General features: G+C 35.5%; 1 protein-coding gene across 3 annotated transcripts in view; it reads left to right on the top strand.

Moving 5' to 3' along the window:
* fgd6 (FYVE, RhoGEF and PH domain containing 6) overlaps positions 1 to 25455 on the top strand; it is a 35240-nt gene that overhangs the window by 5633 nt on the left and 4152 nt on the right. For all 3 annotated transcript variants that reach the window (XM_051108563.1, XM_051108564.1, XM_051108565.1), the window contains exons 2-19: positions 1 to 1475; positions 10051 to 10159; positions 12695 to 12762; positions 12852 to 12882; positions 14974 to 15125; positions 15650 to 15806; positions 17291 to 17378; positions 17513 to 17563; positions 17670 to 17728; positions 17809 to 17880; positions 17967 to 18035; positions 20346 to 20429; positions 20519 to 20598; positions 20764 to 20863; positions 23479 to 23622; positions 23710 to 23812; positions 24048 to 24142; positions 24292 to 24420. The exon at positions 1 to 1475 is cut by the window's left edge. In XM_051108563.1, coding sequence (XP_050964520.1) covers positions 1 to 1475; positions 10051 to 10159; positions 12695 to 12762; positions 12852 to 12882; positions 14974 to 15125; positions 15650 to 15806; positions 17291 to 17378; positions 17513 to 17563; positions 17670 to 17728; positions 17809 to 17880; positions 17967 to 18035; positions 20346 to 20429; positions 20519 to 20598; positions 20764 to 20863; positions 23479 to 23622; positions 23710 to 23812; positions 24048 to 24142; positions 24292 to 24420 — 3066 coding nt within the window. The remainder of the gene's footprint in view (positions 1476 to 10050; positions 10160 to 12694; positions 12763 to 12851; positions 12883 to 14973; positions 15126 to 15649; positions 15807 to 17290; positions 17379 to 17512; positions 17564 to 17669; positions 17729 to 17808; positions 17881 to 17966; positions 18036 to 20345; positions 20430 to 20518; positions 20599 to 20763; positions 20864 to 23478; positions 23623 to 23709; positions 23813 to 24047; positions 24143 to 24291; positions 24421 to 25455) is intronic.

Genomic DNA, 25455 nt, shown 5'->3' on the forward strand with positions numbered 1-25455 from the left:
ACACAAATACAAACTTCTGTCCAGATTCCAAGACACAGTCCTACAGAACACCTACAGGAATGGTCTTCAGAGCAGAAACACACCGGGAACTCAATTTTTAGCTCTTGCCCCAGAGACAATGATGGTGTTCCTGCACCACCCAGCAAGCCTCTCCCTGTACCCCACCCACGACGCCCTCGGAGGGCACTTCTTAGGCAGAATGTTGTGGAAATTGCACCTTCGGACACTGAAGCAGAGATTCTTGAACACGTTCAGACAGACACGTTACTAGAAAATCCCGAAAACACTTCAAAAAGCTGTCACACCTACACGGACACACCTCAAAATTTATGTTCCCCTAAAGAGAACACGGAAAACACGGACACTGACTCCTCAACCAACACTGATTCTCTGCACAAAGTAGACTCTTTCCACAGTTCACGTACTGAAGACGTGCCTTCTGATCTAGACTCCACCTATTATTCTGTTCCGACAAATGGTGTAACTTTAGCCTCCACGAACACAGCTGCGGAGGAGGGGTCGCAACCTCCAGCTCCGCCACCTCGACAGAAATCCCTCCCACAAATGGTTGATTCCTCATGCAAGGCCTCAACATCAGTGGACAACTTGCTTTTGCATTGCCACTCAGATGTTCAAGAGGTTAAGTGTGAAGATGAGGAGGTGCAAAGCGATGATGAAGATGATGGAGCGTATGGAGATTTTGCTCGATACCCAATAACTCGGAGTCTTCCTAAACAGATTAAGCTTAGCTGTGGATCACAAGTGCCTGTAACCAAGCCATCTCTGGATGGGGAGGAGAAGTCACCGAAAGTCATGCCTAAAAAGCCTCAACGAAACAGTCTTCCCGCATCCGTTGTGTTGCGGAAGCAAAACACACCTCCGCTAACCCATACTCCCCCTCCAATTCCAAACTCAAGTCCTCCCATATTCCGAGAACTTCCGCCACCTCCTCAGGAGAAACCTTCATGGCGAGTCGCTCTTCCTAACATCCCACTCTTCAGTAGAAACCAGCCGACTCGGAGTAACAGCCAACCACAAGCTGGAGGCGTGGGACCTGTTCTCATCAAACAGAGGGCGAAGTCATTTTCCTCTGCAGATCTTCAGCGAGCGGACACTGGATCTGAATCTTCCGAGCAGTTGGTGCGCTCCGATCAAACGCGCCGTAGCTTGCGGAAACTTCTAGAGCTGCGTGTATGTGCACGGTTGCTTCCGAAGTTGCTTCGCAGTGGACAATCCCTGGATTGCACTCGTACTGATACGGAATATGAGGATCATAAAACCACACCCACTAATCAGGTTGCACCTGGTGATGATGATGAAGCTCAAGGTGACAGTGAGGCTGACTGTGAGGTGGAATACGAGAACGTCCGATTGTATGAGGAAATTCCAGAGTACATGAACCTGCCCTGGGTCTATTCTAACCAGAATGAGGACACAGACGTATATGAAGTCCAGGAACCTTGTGAGATCAACAGGTCAGTTTGTGCAGATGCATATATGTATACACAAGTATAATTATTCATATCACCATCCTAAACTACAGTTTGTCGCATCACATGTTCGTTTTCATTCCGATGATCCCATCTCAAAAATTCAGAGGTTAAAGATATGAGTGAAAGAGGAGCGAAGAAGAGTTAGCTTACAGACTACTTTGAAAGGTGACTACTGAGTCACTACTTAACTAGGCTAGCTGTTTGATGCCACAGGGTGAGATTTGTGAAGCAGAAGCTTATGCTTTTAAAACGTTTTCAGGGCTTGAATTTCGGGATTGCAGGTAATGCGCATAATTTTACTCATTCTTCAGGTTCCGTGCTTGTAGTCCTGGAAATTCTTGCAAACATTTTAGTGCGAGAAAGACACTCAGGACAGCTGACAAAACATTTAAGATTTTTTAAACCATTCAAGCGCAATGAGCAGCAAAAGAGTACTTAGTTAAGTACTTGTGCGTTTTCTGAGAGATGGTTACACCCAAAGCGCACACACATAATCAATTTATCAATTTGTTTGTCTAAGAAAAATATCCATATATGTGACCCTGGACCACAAAACCAGTTTTAAGTCACTGGGGTATATTTGTAGCAATAGCCAAAAATACATTATGTGGGTCAAAATTATTGATTTTTTATTTTATGCCAAAAGTCATTAGGAAATTAAGTAAAGCTCATATTCCAAGAAGATATTTTGTAAAATTCCTACTGTAAATATATAAAAACTTTTTGATTAGTAATATGCATTGCTATGAACTTCATTTGGACAACTTTAAAGGTGATTTTCTCAGTGTTTTGATTTTTTTGCACCCTCAGATTTCATATATTGAAATAGTCTCTGCCAAATATTGTCCTATCCTAACAAACCATACATCAATGGAAGGCTTATATATTTAGCTTTCTGATGATGTATAAATCTCAATTTTGAAAAATTGACCCTTATGACTGGTTTTGTGGTCCATGGTCACATATGGATTGTAAAAAAACAATTTTCTGAGTCAGCTTAAAATAATTTGTAACCTGGCTGCCTTAAAATTTTAAGTTCAGTCACCTCCAAAAAAGTTTATTCAACTTGAAATGTTAAATTATACTAAGTGACAGCTTAGATATTTGATTTGAATCAACTTAAAATTTTAAGGCAGCTGGGTTACTTACCCATCGGTCAAGTTTAGCAAACACAAATGTCTAAGTTGTTACTTAGCCTATGTCATGCGCTGGAATGCCACTCTCTCATGAACGTGCATACGAGACTTAGCAGAAGCTAGAGATTTCAGTTTATGAAGTTTTAAATATGGATATTTTTTTTTTACAAAAATGCATTGATTCATTTCAGAAGGCCTTTATTAACCCCCCCATCTCCCCCATCCCCCCTGATCGATGGATGCACTTTATTGGACTTCCTTTGGACTGTTGAATCACAACAGCTATTCACTGCCATTATAAAGCTTGGCAGAGGCAGAACATTTTTAAATATGAATTCAATTGTATTCATCTGAAAGATGAAAGTCATATACACCTAGGATGATGAACTTTATCAACTTTATGAACTTATGGACCAAGGGGTCAATGTTTGGATGGTTGGACCAATTAGACTAGCAAAAATGCCATCTTAGTTAAGACTTAAGAGATAGGCAAGCTAAATTTTATGATTTCTAATCAGGCACTCAATAGAATACCCAAAAAAGTTCTTTCACTCAGACAGGTCCAGGTCATATCTGTAAATTACAATATATAGTACCATCTTTTCTGATAGAATGCCTGCGCAACATAACCTGGTCACAATATCTATAAAGATAACAATAACGATAAGTATATTAGAGTCCACACCTATGAATAACCATTTTATTATCAGCGCGTGCTGCAGTTATGTCATCTGCTGCTTTAAAGGAGAAGTCCACTTCCACAACAACAATTTACAGATAATGTGCTCTGTCTTTCTTTCTTCAGTCTTAAAGAAATAGTTTTTTGAGGAAAACATTTCAGGATTTTTCCCCCGAGTTTGAACTTCCAAAATGCAGTTTAAATGCGGCTTCAAACGATCCCATATGCGGTTGTAAACGATCCCCGCTAAGGAAGAAGGGTCTTATCTAGCGAAATGATCTGTTATTTTCATAAAAAGATACACAATTTTTATGTCAGACGCTCGTCTTGTCCTGCTCTCCCTGAACTCTATGTATTCTACGTCGAAAAACTCCAATCGTATTTTCTTGCTCAACTTCAAAAATAATTTCAAAATCATCCTACATCGCTGCAGAAGTTCCGACCCAGTCTTTGCAAAGTGAACATGCAAAGAAGATCAAACACCCTTAATAATAAAGGTAAAACAGTGATATAGGACGATTTTGAAGTTGAGGGAGAAAATACGATTGGAGTTTTTCAACATACCCTAACTGTCTTGAGCCAGAATACACAGAGTTCAGGGAGAGCAAGACAAGACGAGCGTTTGAGATTAAAAAGTATTTTAACTGTATTTTTTTAAAAATGAAAATAACCAATTGTTTAACTAGATAAGACCCTTCTTCCTCAGCTGGGATCGTTTACAACCGCATGTGAGATCGTTTGGAGCCGCATTTAAACTGCATTTTGGAAGTTCAAACACGGGGCACCATATCAGTCCATTATATGGAGAAAAATCCTGAAATGTTTTCCTCAAAAAACACAATTTCTTTACGATTGAAGAAAGAAAGACATGAACATCTTGGGTGACAACGGGGTGAGTACATTATTTGTAAATTGTTGTTCTGAAAGTGGACTTCTCCTTTAAATGCTGATTTGCTGTAAATGCTGATTGGCTGAATATTTTTGTCATTCATTCAGCTGGGGAAAAAAAATGATGTAAGTGATTTCAGTATTATTGTTATAGCTGTGGTGTGGACTTCCTCATTTCCATGGAATTATTACAGTAGCTAATTAAAACTTTATAGCTCTAGTTAAAAAAGTTATTGTCGATGGTATGAATGGGCTTTAAGACACATAATTAGCTTCACATTTTAATTTATTTTGCTATATATTTTAATGTGCACTATATTGGTGTGGTCTGTGTGTTCATGGAAGTGTGTGTGAGGGTTACAGTCCACTCTTTGAGTCCAGGTTGGGCCGTTTTCCTGTGGGTTATTTTCAGTGGCCAGAGCAGGAAATGTCTGTAGAGAAGAGAGCTGAGCCACTGGAAAATAACCTTTCCCTCTCTCTCTCTGTTTCTCCCACACTCTTTCTCTCACACGCTCTTATTCTCAGAATTTTCAACCAAGATCTTCTGGCTCACAGTCATGCTTTGTCATTACAACATTTCCAACACAGTAGCAAAAATCATGTCATATCAGTAAAACATGAATCATCTCAATCTGGTTGCAACATATACCTACAGCTGACTGTTTTACTGACCTCATTATAAAAATTAGGGAGTCCACGGCTAATTTTCTCAGAAGTAGTAGTCTTGCAGAAAAAGTTTATTTTTGTCTACAAAACTAATTTCAAGCAATTATGCTTTAGCCTGTAGACCAAAATAATTTAAAGATCATAAATTTAGAAACGTAAATTCTAAACGTTTGACTTCGAGTGTGTTTACTAACGACTCTGGATGTTGTAAACACATTCTTGAACTCCATCACACATCAGCTTGTCAGTGGGGTCTCCGCGTCGGTGAAAACTTACAGCGTTTTGCTGAATTCGCAGTTGGTTTCCAGATGCACAGGACGCTGAATCAAGTTTGTGGTTGTATGTTTGAAGTTGTCAGCAAGTTGTTACCAACAAATATTTTACAGTCATGTGGGCTACAGCCCTTGATCTGATCCTTGATCGTAATAATGCATTATCATCTTTGATCTCTCAGTAATACAATGCAGAATACACTTTGTTTAATGTTGTTAACCACTATGCAACAATGCAAATCTTTGTGTCTTTCTTTCTTGAGTCCTTATTTGAACTGCAGAAATCTTTTGTTAAGATTTTGCTATGTTTCAGATACAATTTTATAATAATATTAAGTAGCATATGTTGTATACTGCACAGTATGCAATCGGAAGCATGTAGTGTCGCATACTGAAAACATAACCACTTTCTTTTTAACTGTTGGACTTGAATTGATTTGGTCACTGGACTTTATTGGATAATGGAAGTCATGCTGAAACACTTGGAGTGAAACATGTGCATCTATGTACCTACTTAACCATATTTTAGGGACAAATTTGTACCCAGAAGTGAGCTAACCTGACAAAACCTCCCTAAACATACTTTTGGGGATGTTATTTGATAAAAACATTTAACGAATGAGTGGGTTAGGTGATAATACTTATAACTAGCTATATAATAAAACTATAGAACAGTGTTGCCAAGAATTGGGCTACTTTAAAGGGGTCATCGGATGACCATTTTCCAAAAGTCTATAATATACTTTGGTTAAAAATTCTCAATGGTTGTGTAAAACAACACACTTTTTACCTTGCCAAAATCAGCTCTGCAAAAATCATCTCTTTCTGGTCGAGGCTGCTTTAAATGCAAATGAGCTGCGCTCGCCCCGCCCCTCTCTTCTCTCTGTGGAGAGACGAGCCTGTTTACTTTAGCCGCATTTAGCCACGTTTAGCCATTAAACTTGCTAACTAGCACATTATTAGGAAACGCAATCACAAAGATTCATAAAAAAAAAACCCTTATACTCACTTCTGCTGTAAGTGAAGCTGGATCACGAATGATTCACGCGAACATAGACGGATATATGTAGATCGGGAGGTGCATTCCCTTCACAAACAAACGTAATCTACTTTATCATCAGCGGCTCGGATGTCGGGAGTAAATGACGACCACTATGTTCATTATTACATCCAACAACACAACACAACACCTCAATCATTCAATCGGAGATATTCTTGTCTAACTTGCGTCCCTGCTCTGGCATCGAAACAAAGAGGGTGGACTGTTACAGCTGATCTGAGGTAAAACGCTCATGTCAATCAACTATCGTGGGAGTGGCCTCTGTCGGTGTGACGCCCAATCGAATGGCTCGATTTGAAAAAGGGGATATTATTTTTACAGATTAATTAAAAACCACTGCATGGATTTTTATCATTATAGGATAGATTTGTACATACACTGCCAACACACATTAATGTTCATACAACATGTAAAAGTGAACTTAGCATCCAATGACCCCTTTAACACTTTTGCTGCGGGTTGAAGCGACCCCAATAACGTAATATTTAGCTGCTGGAATGCTAATTTGACCAGGGGAACCCCGCCAAAAAACGCATATTTTAGCCCCTTGAATGCAATTTTTAACGAGGGGTTTTGTTGTGAAAACCTGGCAACACTGCTATAGAAGTCTATGCAGTTTCCCCACTGTATGATTTTGCCAACCTGATCTAATAATGAAAAAAAAAACAAAAAAACATACCTTTGCGAACTTTTTCGCAAAATGTGAAATACGTACCGCCATGTGCGTTTCATGACTCATTCGATATGAAGTGTCCACTGATTGTGCTAAAAGAGTGTTAAAAAAGGAACAGATGAACGTACATATGGTACGTTGGTTTTGTAGGATAGTATGAACAAAAGCGAATGTGACAAAAACGTAACCACAAACACGTCGTTTTAGCTTGTTTTTTGATCTCTCATCTTTTAGCGCTTTCATCATGAGTCATGTTTTTCACAGGATTTGTACCCAAGGATTCTGCATCCAAAGTCCAATTCCGTGCCACCTGAGATGTTACATCCGGAAAGCAAAGCATATGGAGCTGTAATCATAACTGTGTACGAAAACGATTACATGTGCTCGCTGTTTTACTGCCTCTAGTGTTGCGAAAAAGTTACACAAGGTACATTTTCGTCATGAGATCAGTTAGCAACCGATTTTGCACACTGTATAAATGTAGCAAATCCTAAAAGATTCATTTTATCCTAGACCAAAATCTGTATTCTTTGAACTCTAGTTTGATATGTTTAGACAGCTGATCATTGGCCATTGTGGTATAATTTTAACTCTGATTAAATTCTGCTAGTGTTTTCAGGCACAATCCTGCAGTGTGGCTTCTCCTATGACAACATCAAATCAAAACCCATTACGAGAACAGAACCTAATGGTGCAATTAGTGTGACAACAAATCACCACTTGCACCACTTGCTTCCATTTCTCTTTTCAAGGCAACCCATGACCAAAATTACCATTAGAGACGCTTTTGTTTGCTAGCCACCATTTCAGTTCTGCATTGGAATGCAGCTTGCTGTCATTGAACATGTTACAGATTGATGATGTAAAACTCTGACCCCCGGTTTCACAGACAAGGCTTAAGCCTAGTCCCAGACTAAAATGCATGTCTGGGCTGTTTTAACTGAAAGAAACTTGCACTGACTGATCTTAAAATATGTCAGTTTAATTATGTATCAAGATAAACACCAGTAGTGTTTCTATCTAAGGCATTTTTAGAAAAGCTACTTAAATGTCCTAATTGAACTATGGCCTAAACCTATCTTAACCTAAGCCCTGTCTGTGAAACCAGGCCTATATGTCCATTTTTAATAAGTCTTGACTGCCATACAGTCTCACATGAATGAAAACTGAGATCCCACAGTGTGAGATGACTTATAGATGGGAGCTGGGATGAACAATCATAAAGGACAATTATAAATTGTACGGCGTGCTCCCAGCTCAAGAGAATGTGTGTGTGTGTTCTACTATTTATAGTTTTGATCATTTCCTGATAACTTACTCACCCCCTTGTCGTCCACGTTGTCCTTTTCTTTCTTTCCTCAGTCAAAAAGAAATGAAGGTTTTTGAGAAAACATTCCAGGATTTTTTTACTTATAGTGGACTTCAATGGGGATCAACGAGTTAAAGGTCCAATTTGAAGTTTCAATCAAATGCAATGCTCTACACGATTCCAGGCGAGGAAAAAGGGTCTTATCTATCGAAACGATCTGTCATTTTCTACAAAATGTATACTTTTTAACCACAAATGCACATCTTGCACTAGCTCGACTTCACACATAACATAGTCACGTTGGAAAGGTCACACATGACGTAGGTGGAAGTACCGACCCAGTGTTTACAAAGGGAACGTGCAAAGAAAGTCAAACGGCCTTTAAAAAAAGGTAAAACAGCAATGATTCTGGGCGAATTTGAAAATTAGATGTTTATTAGAGTTAAATTAAGTTAAGTTTTTTGCCTTACCCTACGTTTTTGAACCGAGGTACACAGATCTACCCTTATAAAAATTAACCATGGTTTTATTATATTAAAACTAGTAACCATGTTTTTGGCGCATTTATTACCCTTTGTATAACCATAATTTTACTACTTATACCATGGTTAAACTATGGTTAGTGTAGCAAGACCATGGTTAATTTGTGGTTACCATGGTTTAACTATAGTAACCATGTTTTTTTGGTTTAATTTGTAGTAAAACCATGGTTCATTTTCGTAAGGGTAACCGTCTGTGACCTTTCCAATGTGATTACTTAATGCGTGAAGTCACAAACGCACATCACAGAGCTAGTGCAAGAGCAAGAGCATGAGCATTTGTGGTTAAATAGTATAGAATCTTTTATTTTTTTTTAGAAAATGATTGATCGTTTTGCTAGATAAGACCTTTATTCCTCATCTGAGATCACGTAGAGCCTTTTAAATCTGACCTTCAACCCGTTGGCTTCCACTGAAGTCCGCTATATGGAGAAAAATCCTGGAATGTTTTCCTCAAAAACCTTAATTTCGTTTCAGTTGAAGAAAGACAGACATGAACATTTTGGATAACATGAGCGTGAGTAAATTATCAAGAATTTTTTATTCTGGAAGTGGACTAATCATTTCAAAGACGGTTTTGTAGGTTTTTGATTTGGCTCACTTTTAGGGAAAATCAAAGGGGAAAAATGGTTCATACAAATTATTGATTGATTGATTGATTGATTGAGTGGTGTAGAGTAAAAGTCAGCTGTTTATTTGGTGATATTCAGATTTGGCACATTCATGCTTCTGAATTTGAGTGCCCTTAATAGATAGATAGCTTATATTTTAAATAACATTCTCGCTAATTGCCCAGGCATGATAGAAATCCAAACTCCTGCCTGCATATCTCTGTGTGTGAGAGAGGTTGTGCACTTGAGCGTTTGTGTATGGATGGATGTGTGTGTGTGTGTGTCTCTTTGCAGAGTGAGTTTATATAAGCTGTAAACAAGAGCAGCTCTGTCCTGCTGCAGGAGAAAGAATGAGAGCGAGGGGAACCAGAAAGAGGGCAGAAAGTGTGTGAATGCATGTGTGTGCGTGAGAGTTTGCTTGTGCTGTCTGGTGCTGGATGCTAAAGGAACCTTTCACCCAGAAGTAAAAAATAGCTTTTCTCACTTTTTTCACTATAAACATGTATGACTTTATTCCTTATATTAAGCAAAAAAGCAGAGATTTAGAAGAATGTTCATGCTGCTCATTTCCACACAATGAATATAAAAATAAATAACTAAAAAAATAAAATGAATAATTAAAAACAATTTTAGTGAGCCATTTATCATCTATCAGAAAAAAAACAAAACATGTTTGATTATATGTACTTTGGACTGAACACGTGCACTTCCTGTTTGATGACAGATGTTCAGTGAGTGGTGATCTGTCGGAGGATGGATTGAGCTCTAATGAGGAAGATGGCAACAGTTCTGACTCCAGCAAGGAAGACATGAGCCATTCAAAAGACAAAGAGGTACTACTCCTTCACACAGACACAAAGAACTACATCACAGCAAAATGCTTGGTAATTCTTGGCATGCCATTAAAGGAATGTTTCAATTTCAGTACAAGTTAAGCTCTATCGACAACATCTGTGATTGTTTCTTCCGTTACCACAGGAAATAATTTCAACTCTTCTCTTAGTATAAACACAAACAAAAAATCGTGTTTATACTAATCCACCTACAATGGAAGTTTATGAGGCAGGACAAACATATTGGTATGGGGACGAGATAAACATTGAAATACACTGTGTTTTGATTGATAGCTAGATGACTTAAATATTATGCATGTTAACAGCAGATTTTTGTGACAGAATTGCTTGCCGGCCTCAGCAAAGTTGACGAACGCTGTTGAATAACTTATTTTTCAGTTTATTTTATGTTTTAGCATGGTTGGAGAAGTTCACTTCCAGAACAAAAATTGACAGATAATTTGCTCATTTACTAATTAACCCCATTGCCATCCAAGATGTTCATGTCTTTCTATCTTCAGTTGATAAGAAATTATGTTTCTTGGGGAAAAAAATTCTGGATTTATCTCAATATAATGGACTTCAATGGTGCCCCCAAGTTTGAACTTCCAAAATGCAGTTTAAATACAGGTTCAAATGGTTCTAAACAATTCCAGCGGAGGAAAAAGGGTCTTATCTAGCAAAACAATCGGTCATTTTCTAAACGAATTGACAGTTTATATACTTTATATACTTAAACCTCAAATGCTCGTCTTGTCTAGGTCTCTACTTTCCGGGTAAGTAGAGTCAGTATAGTTGGGGTATGTCGAAAAAAAACTCCCATCTCGTTTTCTTCCCCAACTTCAAAATCGTCTTACATCACTGTCTTACATCACTGCAGAAGTACCAACCTAGTGTTTACAAAGTGAACGTGCAAAGAACATCAAACGGCATTTACAAAAAAAAAAAGGTAAAACACCAATGCCAGATCGCAGAGATGAGACGAGACGAGCATTTGGGGTCAAAAAAGTATATAAATTGTCCATTTGTTTCGAAAATGACCGATCTTTTCTTGAAAATGACCATTCTTCCTTGGCTGGGATCATTTAGAGCCATTTGAAGTTGCATTTAAACTACATTTTGTAAGTTCAAACTTGGGGGCACCATTGAAGTCCACTATATGGAGAAAAATGCTGAAATGTTTTCCTCAAGAAACATAATTTCTTTACGAATGAAGAAAGAAAGACATGAACATCTTAGATAACATTGGGGTGAGTAAATTATCTGTAAATTTTTGTTCTGGAAGTGAACTTCTCCTTTTAATGTTAAAATTCACAACCAGATTTGGAGTCATTATGGTAGTCATTTTTTGTGGTAATGACAGAGCATGACACATACTGCTGATAAAGCTTAACTATCCTTTTTAATTGAAGTAATAAAACAAACAACTTTCATCTTCAGAATAACTGCTTATGTAAAAAAGGCCTTGTAGGCAGAGAAATATATCTACCACAAATATCTATCAAATCCCTAAAAACAAGTACCATTCTATATTATTTCCTGCTGAATATTTTCACTTAGAAATTCTTCATCGAAGTTAAAGGGTTAGTTCACCCAAAAATGAAAATTCTGTGATCATTTACACACCCTGTTTTTGTTCCAAACAAAATTTCATTCCAGACTTTCATTCCTGATTTAATTCCAAAGACTTTAGTTCATCTTTGAAAGTGGTTTATCCAAGTCTTTTGAAGAAATACTATAGTTTTAAATTATATACAGACTTTTTAATGTACTTTTAGTCACGTTGATTAAAGGGTTAATCAAAAATGAAAATTCTGTCATTAATTACTCACCCTCATGTTGTTCCAAACCCTTTGTTCATCTTTGGAACACAAATTAAGATATTTTTGATGAAATCTAAGAGCTTTTCTGACCCTGCATAGACAGCAATGCAACTGAAACGTTCAAATGGACCAGAAAGGTAGTAAGGACGTTGTTAAAATAGTCCACGTGACATCAGTGGTTGAACCGTACATTTATGAAGCTACAAGTACACATTTTGTACGCAAAGAAAACAAAACGTATTTAGTTAGTAGTATAGTTAACATTTGAAACAACATATGGGTGAATAATTAATGTCAGAATTTAAATTTTTGGGTGAACTATCCCTTTAAGAGAAAAAGGTTTTGGGAAGATTTGGGAAGGTGTGTCCAGCAGACTTTCTGTCTCGAGATAATCCAGAGAGACCCCCGGACACACCCCGATCTGAGAAGCAGGGGGTGCTTTCAGTCAAACTTTGTCCTTGTAGTTAGACAGACCCCGATCCAAATAAAGACCGCAGCCTCTCACCAACCCATAACACACACACACACACACACACACAAACACACACGCTCAAGCTCACATGTAGAGATGGGGCATTTGTTTTGCTATGAGGGTGTATGTTGTTGATAATCATGGTTGGATGTAGCAGCTGTGTAAGTTAGCACTTCAAATGATTTAATAGATGTACAATAATCTAATATTATAACACGATTTTAATGTGTATGTCTTCAGGAGGTAGAGAGGGCGAAGAGGAACAAGGTGGTCCATATCGCAATGGAGATCATGAGTTCAGAGAAAGTGTAAGTACAAAAAAAGTCTAAAGTAATAGTTACTTTAGGGGAAATAATTAGTTGAGTTTAATTCGGATTGTTTGTTTGTGTCTTTGCAGATTTGTGGACGTTCTGAAGTTACTTCACATCGTAAGTCATCACTGTTTTCACTGAATCCAGATTGGATTCAAGAATTATGGTTATACTGGAAACTAGGTTTCAGTTATTTGTTTGTGTGTTTTATTAATTCACATAAATATGTTTTGGAGTAATGGTTGATTTTCACGGTTACAGTAGGATCATAGAGGAAAACATACACAGACACTCAGTTTATTTTTGGATTTTACTGAGTCTATGTTCTGTGCAAGTGTATTATCAGGACAAAGGATGTTCAATACTACATATATTCAAAAGCAAACAATGGTATTGAAATGTTCTGGGTTCATTACAAGTTTAGCTGTCAACAGCATTTAGTGCATAATGTTGATTGCCACAAAATAATATTATATTTGTGAGAAAAAAGGACAAATGAACTGAATACAGTGGATGTCTATGGGGCAAGGTATTTTGAAGGGTTACAAGGTTAAAGCAAAAATGTGCAAAGTCATATTTTTCTTAAAGAACTTTCTTACATTCAAAAGAAAGTGGTTATCTGAGGTGTTAAGTTGTCATTACTGTAAAAACACTGGTCATTACATTTCAATTCTGACAATAGCTGTCAGAAATGTATTTTTGAGCGCATAGAATAGAAAGTTCCAAAGATCAGCATTTATCTGAAATAGAAATCTTTTGTAACATTATAAATGTCTTTATCATCACTTTTTATTTTAGCTTTTTTTATTTCAGATAAATGCTGATCTTTGGAAATGTTTCTTGAACAGCAAATCGGCATATTAGAATGATTTCTGAAGGATCGTGTGACAATGAGTAATGATGATGAAAATTTAGTTTTTGATAAAAAATATTTCACAATATTACTGCTTTTGCTGTGTTTTGGATCCAATAAATGCAGGCTTGGTAAGCAGATTTCTTTAAAAAAAAAAAAAAAAACATTAAAAAAATCTTACTGTTCAAAAACTTTTGACTGGTAATGTTTTTAATTTCTGTTTAGCTTTAATTTTTTTTTTTCTTATTTAAATTTTTAGTTTTAGCAAATTTTGTATTTAACTAACACTTAGTTAGTTGCCAAAGCACCATTTCTAAATGTTGTATACGTTTTAATACATTTTTATTTAATATTTCTATTGTATTTTAGCTTTAAAATATCGATGTTTATTAGTTTTATTGGTAACACTTTACAATAAGGTTTCATTAGTTAACATTAGTTAACTACTTTAGTATTAAAATCAAGTGTTTTTAACATTAGTTAACGCACTGTGAATTAACATGAACTAACTATTTTTTAACTAGCTAATTTAGATTAATACTGTAATAAATGTATTGTTCATAATTTGTTCATGTTAGTTAATACATCAACTAATGTTAACAAATAACACTACTGTAAAGTGTTACTATTTTATTTTTAGTTAACAATAACCACAATGCCAAGACATCTCATTTAAAGCACTATTCCTAAGAAAAAAATCTACATACCAGATACATACCAGTCGTTATCACTAGTTAACTAGTTAGACAACTAGTGGAGCATCCCTGACCCATCCCTATTCAGAGACATGTAAAGAATTAGAGAGAAAATCAAGAAAAAGAGTGAAAATAGACAGGAAAGAGACGGCAGAGGAAAGACGAGAGGAAGAGCTTGTCCAGAGAGACTGTGGTAGAGGAATAAGCGATCAACGGACAGAGAGAGTTTCGGAAAGAAATTACACCCACCCTCTCTTTAACCCACTTGTTTGGCCGTGACCCCGAACAGCTGTCCTAAAGACACGTGTGTGTGTGTGTGTGTGTGTGTGTGAGGGAAAATGTTCTTTCTACTTCCTGTTAAAGCTGTAGATGGACTATGCTCAGTTAATGTGCTTCAGTTTGTTTGATTTTACCATGATTGTGTTTGGAAATGTTGAGTTGAATGCCAGTTTATAGCGCTGTTAACTGTACATTGAAAGATTTATCCGAAAAATGTTCAAATGGACTCTTATTAGTACTATTTGTGGTTTTATTCAAGTTTAAATGCTAGTAAATACAGTCATGGTTTGAATTCACGGATGTTAACTCATTGCTATAAGTCCTTTTGGTTAGCTGTCTTTGTTTTGTTGGCAGTAGCTAACATCTCCATTTCTGTGTCAGGATTTCCGGGACTCAGTTGCCAAAGCGACTCGTGCGAGCGGGAAGCCGTTGGTGGAGGAGAAAGTGTTGAATCAGATCTTATACTATCTGCCCCAACTCTACGAACTCAATAAAGACCTGCTGAAAGAGCTGGAGGAGAGAGTAGCCCACTGGTAAAACACTTACACGATATGAAAGTTAAATGTGTTGTGAATAAGTTTTATATCATTTTTGTGTTGTAGAAGCATGTGTGTTTTGTGGCTAACAGCAGAGGGTTCAAATAAGGATGCAAAGAATGAGGGTATTTAGAAGTTGGATGACATTTATTGATCTTGTTCTGTCATGAAAACTCCAGATGGCATAGGATGATGGGTTCTTAATGCAAACTGATGATATTCACAGTGCCGATTGGTTCATGTGCATACAGAGTTCCTCTGAAACCCTCCACCTCCCCAGCTCCACCTGTATTAGATCTGCTACATTCTTGAACTTATTTTGTAGCAGCAGCAATAACCAACAGCAGTAGCGGTTCAGCAGCATAGCAGATCTATTCTGCCAAGACCAAAAACATTAACATTGTCATATCCATTACTGTGCTAAAAATCGTCCAAGAGTTGTCATGATAGAACTTATAACAAAAATTTCTACATTTCTCATTGCACGATTTAGTTTCTAAGCATATCTTTTATTAATACAGGTCTGATCATCAGAGACTGGCTGATATTTTTGTTCAGAAAGGTCCGTATCTAAAGATGTACTCCACATACATACGAGAGTTTGACCGTAACGTGGCTCTGCTGGATGAACAGTGTCGCAAAAATCCTCCTTTTGCCAACGTTGTGCGTCAGTTTGAGGTAGGAGTTTGTGTATCCATGTTTATCGAACTAAATTTCCTTAGAATGATGTAAAAAATGCACCCCAATAAAAAAAGATAAATAAACAGAATAACGTGTTAATTAAAATAAATATTCTATTCAGTTTCTATATGTGTGTGATATAAACCTTTATATAAAAGTGATTTTTTTTGTGTGTGTGAGACACTGTTTTAGTAGTTGCACAAGTATGGATAATGAAAAATACTTTTTTGTAAATTGTAAATTCTTATTTCTATAAATATACTTACAGTAGATTGGTCAAGTAGGTATTTTTTAATGCTTTAACACATTTGGAGTTGTATTTTATTGGTAGAATTTTACTTTTAATTATTTAATCGTTGTATGTTTAACTTTTTATTAAAATTATTACCAGTAATAATAAGTACAGAGAGAAAAAAAAACCGAAAATAAGTAGTGCTGTCAAGGGATTATTCGCAATTAATCACATCCAAAATAAAATGGTTTGTTTACATAATGTAATGTACTGTGTGTGTGTGTGTGTGTGTGTGTGTGTGTAATATATATATATATATATATATATATATATATATATGTGTATATATATGAATATATATGTATATATGTATATGTGTGTGTGTGTGTGTGTGTGTGTATATATATATATATATATATACACACACACACACACATGCAGTATGTATTTTAAAGTATATGCAGTATGTATTTTATATATAAATATATATATATATTTATTTATTTATTTATTTTTAATCATTTTTGTTTAACTTTATTAAAATTATTATCATTAATAATAATTATAGAGAAAAAAACAAACAGAAAATAAGTAGTGCTTTCAAGCGATTATTCGCATTCAAAATAAAAGGTTTTGTTTACATAATGTAATGTACTGTGTGTGTGTGTGTGTGTGTATATATATATATATATACACACACACACACACACACACACACGCAGTATGTATTTTAAAATATTTATCACATGTATACATTTATATTTATAGAATATAAATATATGTATTTATATATGTCATATATAAACATATTTTTTTTTTCCCTAAATATATACATGGATGTGCGTGTATTTATATATACATAATAAATATACACAGTATATACGCATATATTACGTAAACAACTTTTTTTTTTTAGATGCGATTAATCATGATTAAGCGTTTAGCAGCACTACAAATAAGCTTTCTCCAAACACATTGTATTTAGTAGATCAAAAAATATTTCTGATATTACAATTTACTTTTGAAATGATTTGAAATTAAAACATACAGCATGTGTAGCATACTACATAACTTACAGTGTATAACATACTATTAAACTGATTATTTGATTAATCAGTGCCAAGTTTTGTTAAAGCAGATATGTGTACTTTTTAGAACAGGGAAACCTGTTTAAAAACAGCCATTGTTTTTTGCAGTTCAATTTGGTAATGCTTTACATTACATTACATTTTACTCTTTCCTTTTGTAGATGAGTCCTCGTTGTGCTAGTCTTGCTTTGAAGCATTACCTGCTGAAACCGGTGCAGCGGATACCTCAATACCAGCTCCTGCTCACAGGTACAAACCCTGCACTCAGTGGTAGAACAGGAGAAAATCAGGCCCATTTTAGGAAGTCACATACAGCACTTTGTTACATTTGTTACAGCTAGTGGATTTTTGGAGTTTCCGGTTAATTTTCATGTCTCTTTCAGATTATTTGAAGAACCTTCCTGAGGATTCATCCGACTATAAAGACACACAAAGTAAGCACACACCGTTTTTCCTTGAAATGAAGCACACTAGAGCAGGGATTCATATAATGCAGCTAATGGTTGAATGAAAAAATCTTTGTTTGTTTGGTTTACTCAGCTGCTCTCAGTGTGGTGAAAGAAGTGGCAAACCACGCGAACGACATCATGAAGCAAGGGGTAAAACAACAAACACAGCTAAACCACCACCAAGACCTTATAAATATAAATGACTTATAACACGCATTTCATTTTTTCAGGATAATTTTCAGAAGCTGATGCAGGTTCAATACAGTCTGACCGGTCACCATGAAATCGTCCAGCCTGGCAGGGTAAGAAACTTCATTACCGATGATTCATCCTGGTGTTCAAAGTCTCTGTGTTGCTAATCTAACATGCTTTCTTGTTGCATACATAGGTTTTCTTAAAGGAGGGCACTCTGATGAAACTTTCCAGGAAAGTTATGCAGCCCCGAATGTTCTTCCTGGTGAGAAACTATGGTCAAATATGTTAAAGGAGTAGTTCACCTCTGGAACAAAAATGTACAGATAATGTACTCACCCCCTTGTCATCCAAGATGTTCTTGTCTTTCTTTATTCAGTTGTAAAGAAATTATGCTTTTTGAGGAAAACATTTCAGGATTCCTCTCCATATAGTGGACTTCTATGATGCCCCTGAGTTTGAACTTTCAAAATGCAGTTTATATGCGGCTTCTAAACGATCCCAATTTTAAAGTTGGTGGAGAAAATGAGACAGGAGTTTTTCAACTTACCTGTCTTGAACCAGAAAAAACAGAGTTCACGCAGACCTAGACATGACAAGCGTTTGAGGTTAAAAAGTGTGTAAATTGTACATTTTTTTTAGAAAATAACCCTTCTTCCTTGGCTGGGATTGTTTAGAGCCCTTTGAAGCTGCATTTAAACTACATTTTGGAAGTTCAAATTCGCAGGCACCATTGAAGTCCACTATATGGAGAGAATTCCTTAAAAAACATAATTTCTTTACGACTGACATGAACATCAAGAAATGAACATGTTGGATGACAAGGCGGTGAGTACATTTTCTGTACATTTTTGTTCTGGAAGTGAACTTCTCCTTTCAGATTATATGCTGATAAAATGTTCATTATAAAAAGGACATTGTTATTTTAGTATAATTTATATACTGCTATAGTGTTTATAAATATTTTTAATTTTATTTATTTATTTAGCTTTTAGATTTTCTTTTTGTGTTTTCATTTTTAGTAATTTTGTTTTTAATAGTATTTTTTCAAATATTTGTAGGTTTCATATGTTTTTATTTAGTTTTTAGTTCAATTTCATTTTAATTTATTTTCAGTTAGTAATTTAATGTAACAATTTAATTCCGTTAGTTGCCAAAACAAAATTTCTAACTTTTTTCATCTAATTTTTATATTTTTCAGCTTCATTTCTGTTAACACATATGTTTTTAATAGTTTTAGTTTTAGTTAATGATAATAACCTGTAAAATTGATATTTCCAACACTGAAATCTAACTGAATAAGTATGGAAGCCCGTTTCCACCACTGAAAAAAAAAAAAAAAGGTTATTGGAACTTTTTATCTCAGTTTTTACTTTTTTCTCAAAATTACAAGTTATAAAGTAAGAATTCAGAAATTCATATTTAGTTTTTCTCAGAATTCATAGTTCCAAGTCATAGTACAAGTTAGTATAAACGGAATAAGTATAAACTTGTAAGATATAAACTCAAAATTCTTTTTTTTTTCAGAATCGCGTGATACTAACTCGCAATTCTGATTTTTTTTCTTCATAATTTTGATATAAACTTGCAGTTGCAAGTTATGAAGTCAGAACAGCAAGATATAAACTCAAAATTCTGACTTTTGTCACCGAATTGTGTGATACAAACTCACAATTCTGACTTTTTTTCTCAGAATTTTGATATAAACTTGCAGTTGCAAGTTGTAAAATCAGAATTGCATGATACAAACTCACAATTCTGACTTTTTTTTCTCAGAATTTTAATATAAACTTGCAACTGCAAGTTGAAAAGTCAGAAATGCAAGATATAAACTCAAAATTCTGACTTTTTTTCTCAGAATTGCGATACAAACTCACAATCCTGTCTTTTTTTTCTCAGAATTGTGATATAAACTATTGTAATAACTATTGATAGATATAATAAATAGATATAATTTATTAAGTCAGAACTGCAAGATATGGACCTTTCTTAGAATTGTGTGATACAAATTCACAATTCCGTTTTTTTTTTTGTTTTTTTTTCTCAGAATTGTGAGCAATTGCAAGTTATAAAGTCAGAATTGTAAGATATGAACTCAAAATTTGGACTTTTTTTCTCAGAATTGCGTGATACAATCTTGCAATTGTCTTTTTTTTCTCAGAATTGCGATATAAACTTATAAAGTCAGAATTCCAAGATATGAACTCATAATTCTGACCTTTCTTAGAATTGTGTGATGTAAAGTCACAATTTATATAAACTCGCACTTTATAACTCAGAATTGCAAATTTAACTCCTTTTTTGTTTTTAGAAAAAAGTCAGAATTGTGAGAGAAAATATTGCAATTACCTTTTTTTTGTTTTTTATTCAGTGGCAGAAACAGACTTCCATAAATAAGTCATAATCCGGTAGTAAAACTAAAAAAATACTTATTCAGAACTGTGACCACAAACCAGTATTACTATGAGCATTAATGCTGTCATTTGCAATACAGGAAATTGCTGTATATAACAGGAAACTATAAATGGCGTAACACTATTTTTAGACAGCCAGTAAATGTTCTTTCTCTCAACAGTTTAATGATATTCTGCTGTACACAACACCCGTTCAGTCTGGCCAGTATAAAGTCAACAGCATGCTTTCTCTGGCTGGCATGAAGGTCAGATATTCACCATCATAATACTTCCTTACACACACACAAACATAAACTCACAAGAGATGTAACGTGTCTCATCTATGTCTCAATAGGTGAGCAAACCAAGTCAGGAGGCCTATCAGAATGAGTTAAACATTGAGAGTGTGGAACGCTCCTTCATACTGTCTGCCAAGTAAGAAATACACACACTCATAATGTGGGGTTTACGAGAAAGAAATATCAGCAGTGGAATGAATAATTATACACAATAATGATCCTTTGATCACTTGTGCCAAAACAATTATTGGTAGTTATATTTAATTAAATTGAAATCACAGACTGTAAATGATGTTTGCAGTTCAGCCACAGAAAGAGACGAATGGCTGGAAGCCATCGCTAAAGCAATAGATGACTACACCAAAAAGAAGATTTCTTTCTTTTCCAGTCGAAGCCAAGAGGTGGGTGCTTATTTTAGGTTTAGGTTTGTTTGTGTGTGCTTTTTCACCAAATGTATTGGGTCTTTACTGGGATGATGTATGTACATTGAAAAAAGTAATTTTTGGCTACGTTTACACTAGTGCATTTTCATTTTAAAACGCGTAACTTTTGCTACGGTTACGCCCGTTGTTTACACTACTCCGGCATTTTTGACCCTTGAAAATGGAGACTTGCAGACCCTGTTTTAGTTTGAAAACTCTGGGGTTGCGTTTCATTGTAAAGGGACCAAAACTGAGAATCTTGAAAACGATGGCGTTGCTGCCCACATTTGCTCTGCACATCCTTGACGACAGTGTAAACAATAACATTGTTGTACCCATAGATGTGTATAGGTAGATGCCCCATTCAGTGGCTCCAAGCACATAGATGCATCTACCATCTAAATAATAGGGAATCTACCTATACAAATCTATGGTTGTACCTGTATTAATGGTCAGGTGACCATGCGTTTTTAGTTGTGTAGTGTGGACGGAGAAAATTCTGACTTTTTTTCTCAGAATTGCGTGATACAAACTCGCAATTCTGTCTTTTTTTCTTAGAATTTTGAAATAAACTTGCAGCTGCAAGTTATGAGGTCAGAATTGCAACATATAAACTCAAAATTCTGATTTTTTTTTTATCAGAATTGTGTGATACAAACGCACAATTCTGACTTTTTTTCTAAGAATTTTGAAATAAACTTGCAATTGCAAGTTATAAAGTCAGAATTGTAAGATATAAACTCAGAATTGCGTGATACAAACTCACAATTCTGACTTTTTTCTAAGAATTTTGAAATAAACTTGCAGTTGCAAGTTATAAAGTCAGAATTGTAAGATATAAACTCAAAGTTCAGACTTTTTTTCTCAGAACTGTGTAATACAAACACGCAATTCTGGCTGTTTTTTCCTCAGAATTGTTATATGAACTTGCAATTGCAAGTTATAAAGTCAGAATTGCAAGAACTCATAATTCTGACCTTAGAATTTTAGAATTGCGATCTTAGAATTGCGTGATGTAAAGCAACAATTTATATAAACTCTATATAACTTCTTTCTATATTTCGTTTTTTTACCTCAGAATTGTAAATTTGTCTCCTTTTTTTATTTTTAGAAAAAAGTCAGAATAGTGAGAGAAAATATTGCAATGACCTTTTTTTTGTTTTTTATTCAGTGGCAGAAACAGACTTCCATAAATAAGCCATAATCCATAATAAAATGCTGTCGTGTAAACAGGGCTTTATTTTATTTAACATTCTTCAAACAAACATTTCATTGAGATGCAAAATTACATAAAATACAAAGTCTTGTTTAAGTCTGGTTTAAGAAACAATACCAGCTATTGCAGTAAGAAACAAAATAAAAGCAAAGAAAAACTCTTTTTTTTTAATTCTTTACAATGTGTAATTGTTTAACATTAGTTAATATATTAACTAACATGAGTTAACAATGAACAGTACATTTATTACACTGTTTATTCATCTTTGTTAATGTAAGTTATTAAAAATACAGTCGATCATTGTTCATGTTAGTTCCAAGTGCATTAACAAATGTTAACAAACACAACTTGTGATTTTAATAAATTAGTAAATTCTAAAATAAACATTAACTAAGATTAATAAATGCTGTAGATGTATTGTTCATTCTTCGTTAATGTTTACTAAAGTAGTTAACTAATGAACCTTATTGTAAAGTGTTACCCCACACCTAATACAAAATACTTTTACGTTTTTTTTTGGGAGTTTTATGCCTTTATTTAGATGTAATGTAGGTGGACAGGAAGCAAAGTGGGGAGAGAGAGAGGGTGTATGGGATTGGAAACAGTCTGTGAATCGGGACTCAAACTCGGGACGCCCAAGCCACAATGACGCTACATGTCGGTGCCCTGCCCACGAGGCTATCAGCACCAACAAAAATATGTTTTTCAAAAAATAAGACGACTTTTATGTCAGTTTGCATCTCCAGTAAATGTCTTGATTTAAGAATATATAGATGTACTAATGCATGATAGCCAGTTTAATACTTTAAGATCTGTTCAAAATATATATATATAAGCATAAAATATTCATAAGGCATGAACCAGAAATATTCATACCAAGTTCAATGCCAAATTTTCATATTTCTCAGAAAAAAAAAATCCTCCCATACCTGATTGAATTGTTCATAATACTGACTTATTATGGACAGATCCTCATAGTACAAAACTTCAGGAGCTCATAAAGATGCACTTTATTTTTTAATTTAATATTTTTTGTGTATGTATGGATTTGGTTGATATATAGTGGTGGGGAGTTAAACCTGAACACACACACTAATGGGGACTTCTAATGGTGTCACGGTGGGGACCTAAATTGAGATCCCCATGGGTACAAAAACTTATAAATTTAACGAAAAAGAAAGTAAAAATGCAGAAAGTTTCCTGTGACAGGTAGGTTTAGGTGTAGGGCAATAGAAAATATGGTTTGTACAATATAAAAACCATTACGTCTATGGAGAGGCCCTACAAGGATAGCTGTGTGTTTGTGTGTGTGTGAAAAACTTGGTGTCTCATGTCATGCTGGTGTTTTGTTTTTGTTTTTTTTTCCATTTCTGTGTAGTTGGAGGGAATCTCTGATGATGGTCTACCGCTGGGCTCTAAAGCTCCTATTTGGATTCCAGATTTGCGAACAACCATGTGTATGATCTGCACGTGTGAGTTCACGCTCACCTGGAGACGCCACCACTGCCGTGCCTGCGGAAAGGTTAGAAATGAAAGAAGTTCTAGGCTTTGTGTTTTTTTTATTCTGAATGAACAAAACAGGTCTGATGTCTGTTTGATGTGGTAACAGGTGGTGTGTCAGGCGTGTTCTTCCAATAAATACTACCTGGAATACCTGAAGAATCAGCTGGCACGAGTGTGTGACCACTGCTATATCAAACTACAGCACAAGGGTATGAGATTTCTGCTGTCAACCCAACCTCCCACTTCTCAACTAGTAGTGTATTTTTTGTGATGTTTGCTTATACTTAAACTATGTATTAAACTATAGTGGGACAACAAAGCAAAAGTTGGTATCGTTAACTAAAATTAAAAGTCATCAGTAGTAAATATATAAGATGAAATCTTAGAAATTTGAAATTAGAATACATATTAGAAAAAATATGTTGTTTTGCTTTTGTTTCTTAGGCGACCAATCCAATGTGACCGTTTCCCCTAGTGGGCGGAGTTCAACATTTGCTTTTTCTAGGAAACAGAAGAAGATTCCTTCTGCCCTCAAAGAGGTGATTTAAAGTTGTACATTGCCCATAATGCAATGTCACGCAGCATTTACGTAACTTTATATATTGTCATTGTAACGAAGGCTTTTGTTTCTACCACAACGGTGATGTCATATTAATACATTACTATTAAACTGACGTCTCGCTCACAGGTGTCTGCCAACACTGAGAACTCCTCCATGAGTGGATATCTGCAAAGATCCAAAGGCCACAAGAAACCGTGGAAGAGGCTGTGGTTCGTCATTAAGAACAAAGTCCTCTACACTTACGCCGCTAGTGAAGTATGCGACCTTTACTTATGTAATAACTTTTAGTGTTCAGGAAGTGACAGGATTACTGATAATTTATCAGTAATCAATGTTAGCTTAGCTATAGTTTATCTAAGTAGCCACACTACTCTACTAAACTAAAACAGCTAATTACATTTAAGCTGCTTAAAGGTGACGTATCATTAAAATCTGACCTTTTCCGTGTTAAAGTCCTACAATTGGTGCATCTACCAACCCAGAAAACATGAAACGAAACAACCCAGTAACTCAAGCTTTTCTCTGAACGAGCCGTTCAGATTTCACTCCCCATGTGATGTAGAAAGGGGATCTTAATCTGCACCTTTCCACCCACAGTGCCACATTCTGTTTTCGCAAGTGACAACGTTGTGCCAGTTCTAACGCCATGGCGAAAGTTCAAGCAAAGCATGCTAACTGTTCTGTCGGTGGCTGCACAGACAAGCAAAGAACACTATTTTAGAGTCCCAGCCTCAGAGGCAACAAGACAGCAATGGATATATTGATTTATTTACTGTATTTTATGCTGCTGCCTCACAGATCTAATATAAACATGTGATTTCTTTCCCAGATGTTTAGCTTTACAGACATAACAGACTGTTTTTGTAATTCATGTGTTTTAAACATAAACTTGTGTGTATTCAACAGTTTAAGCGCAATAAGACATGAAAGAGAACTTAGTTTAGTACTCATGTGCCGCGTGACAGTTGCTTTCCTTGTCCGTCCTTCGGATGTGACGCTCAGAAAAGTTTAAACTAATATGGTTTAAAACGCATGATTTCAAAGCAATAGACATGATAATCAAAACCAAACAGATGTTTTTTAGCAGAGCATCCGAGGTATGAGCTGTAAAGGCACAGCCCTATTCTGGAAAAGGGGGCGGGGAGCAGCAGCTCATTTGCATTTAAAGATACACGCACGAAAACACTCAAAATAGGCATTTTCAAAATGATATGAGGAATTATCTGTGGGGTATTTTAAGCTGAAACTTAACAGACACATTCTGGGAACACCTTAGACTTATTTTACTTC

The sequence above is a fragment of the Labeo rohita genome, chromosome 4, assembly GCF_022985175.1.
Source record: "Labeo rohita strain BAU-BD-2019 chromosome 4, IGBB_LRoh.1.0, whole genome shotgun sequence".
Taxonomy (NCBI): Eukaryota; Metazoa; Chordata; class Actinopteri; order Cypriniformes; family Cyprinidae; genus Labeo; species Labeo rohita.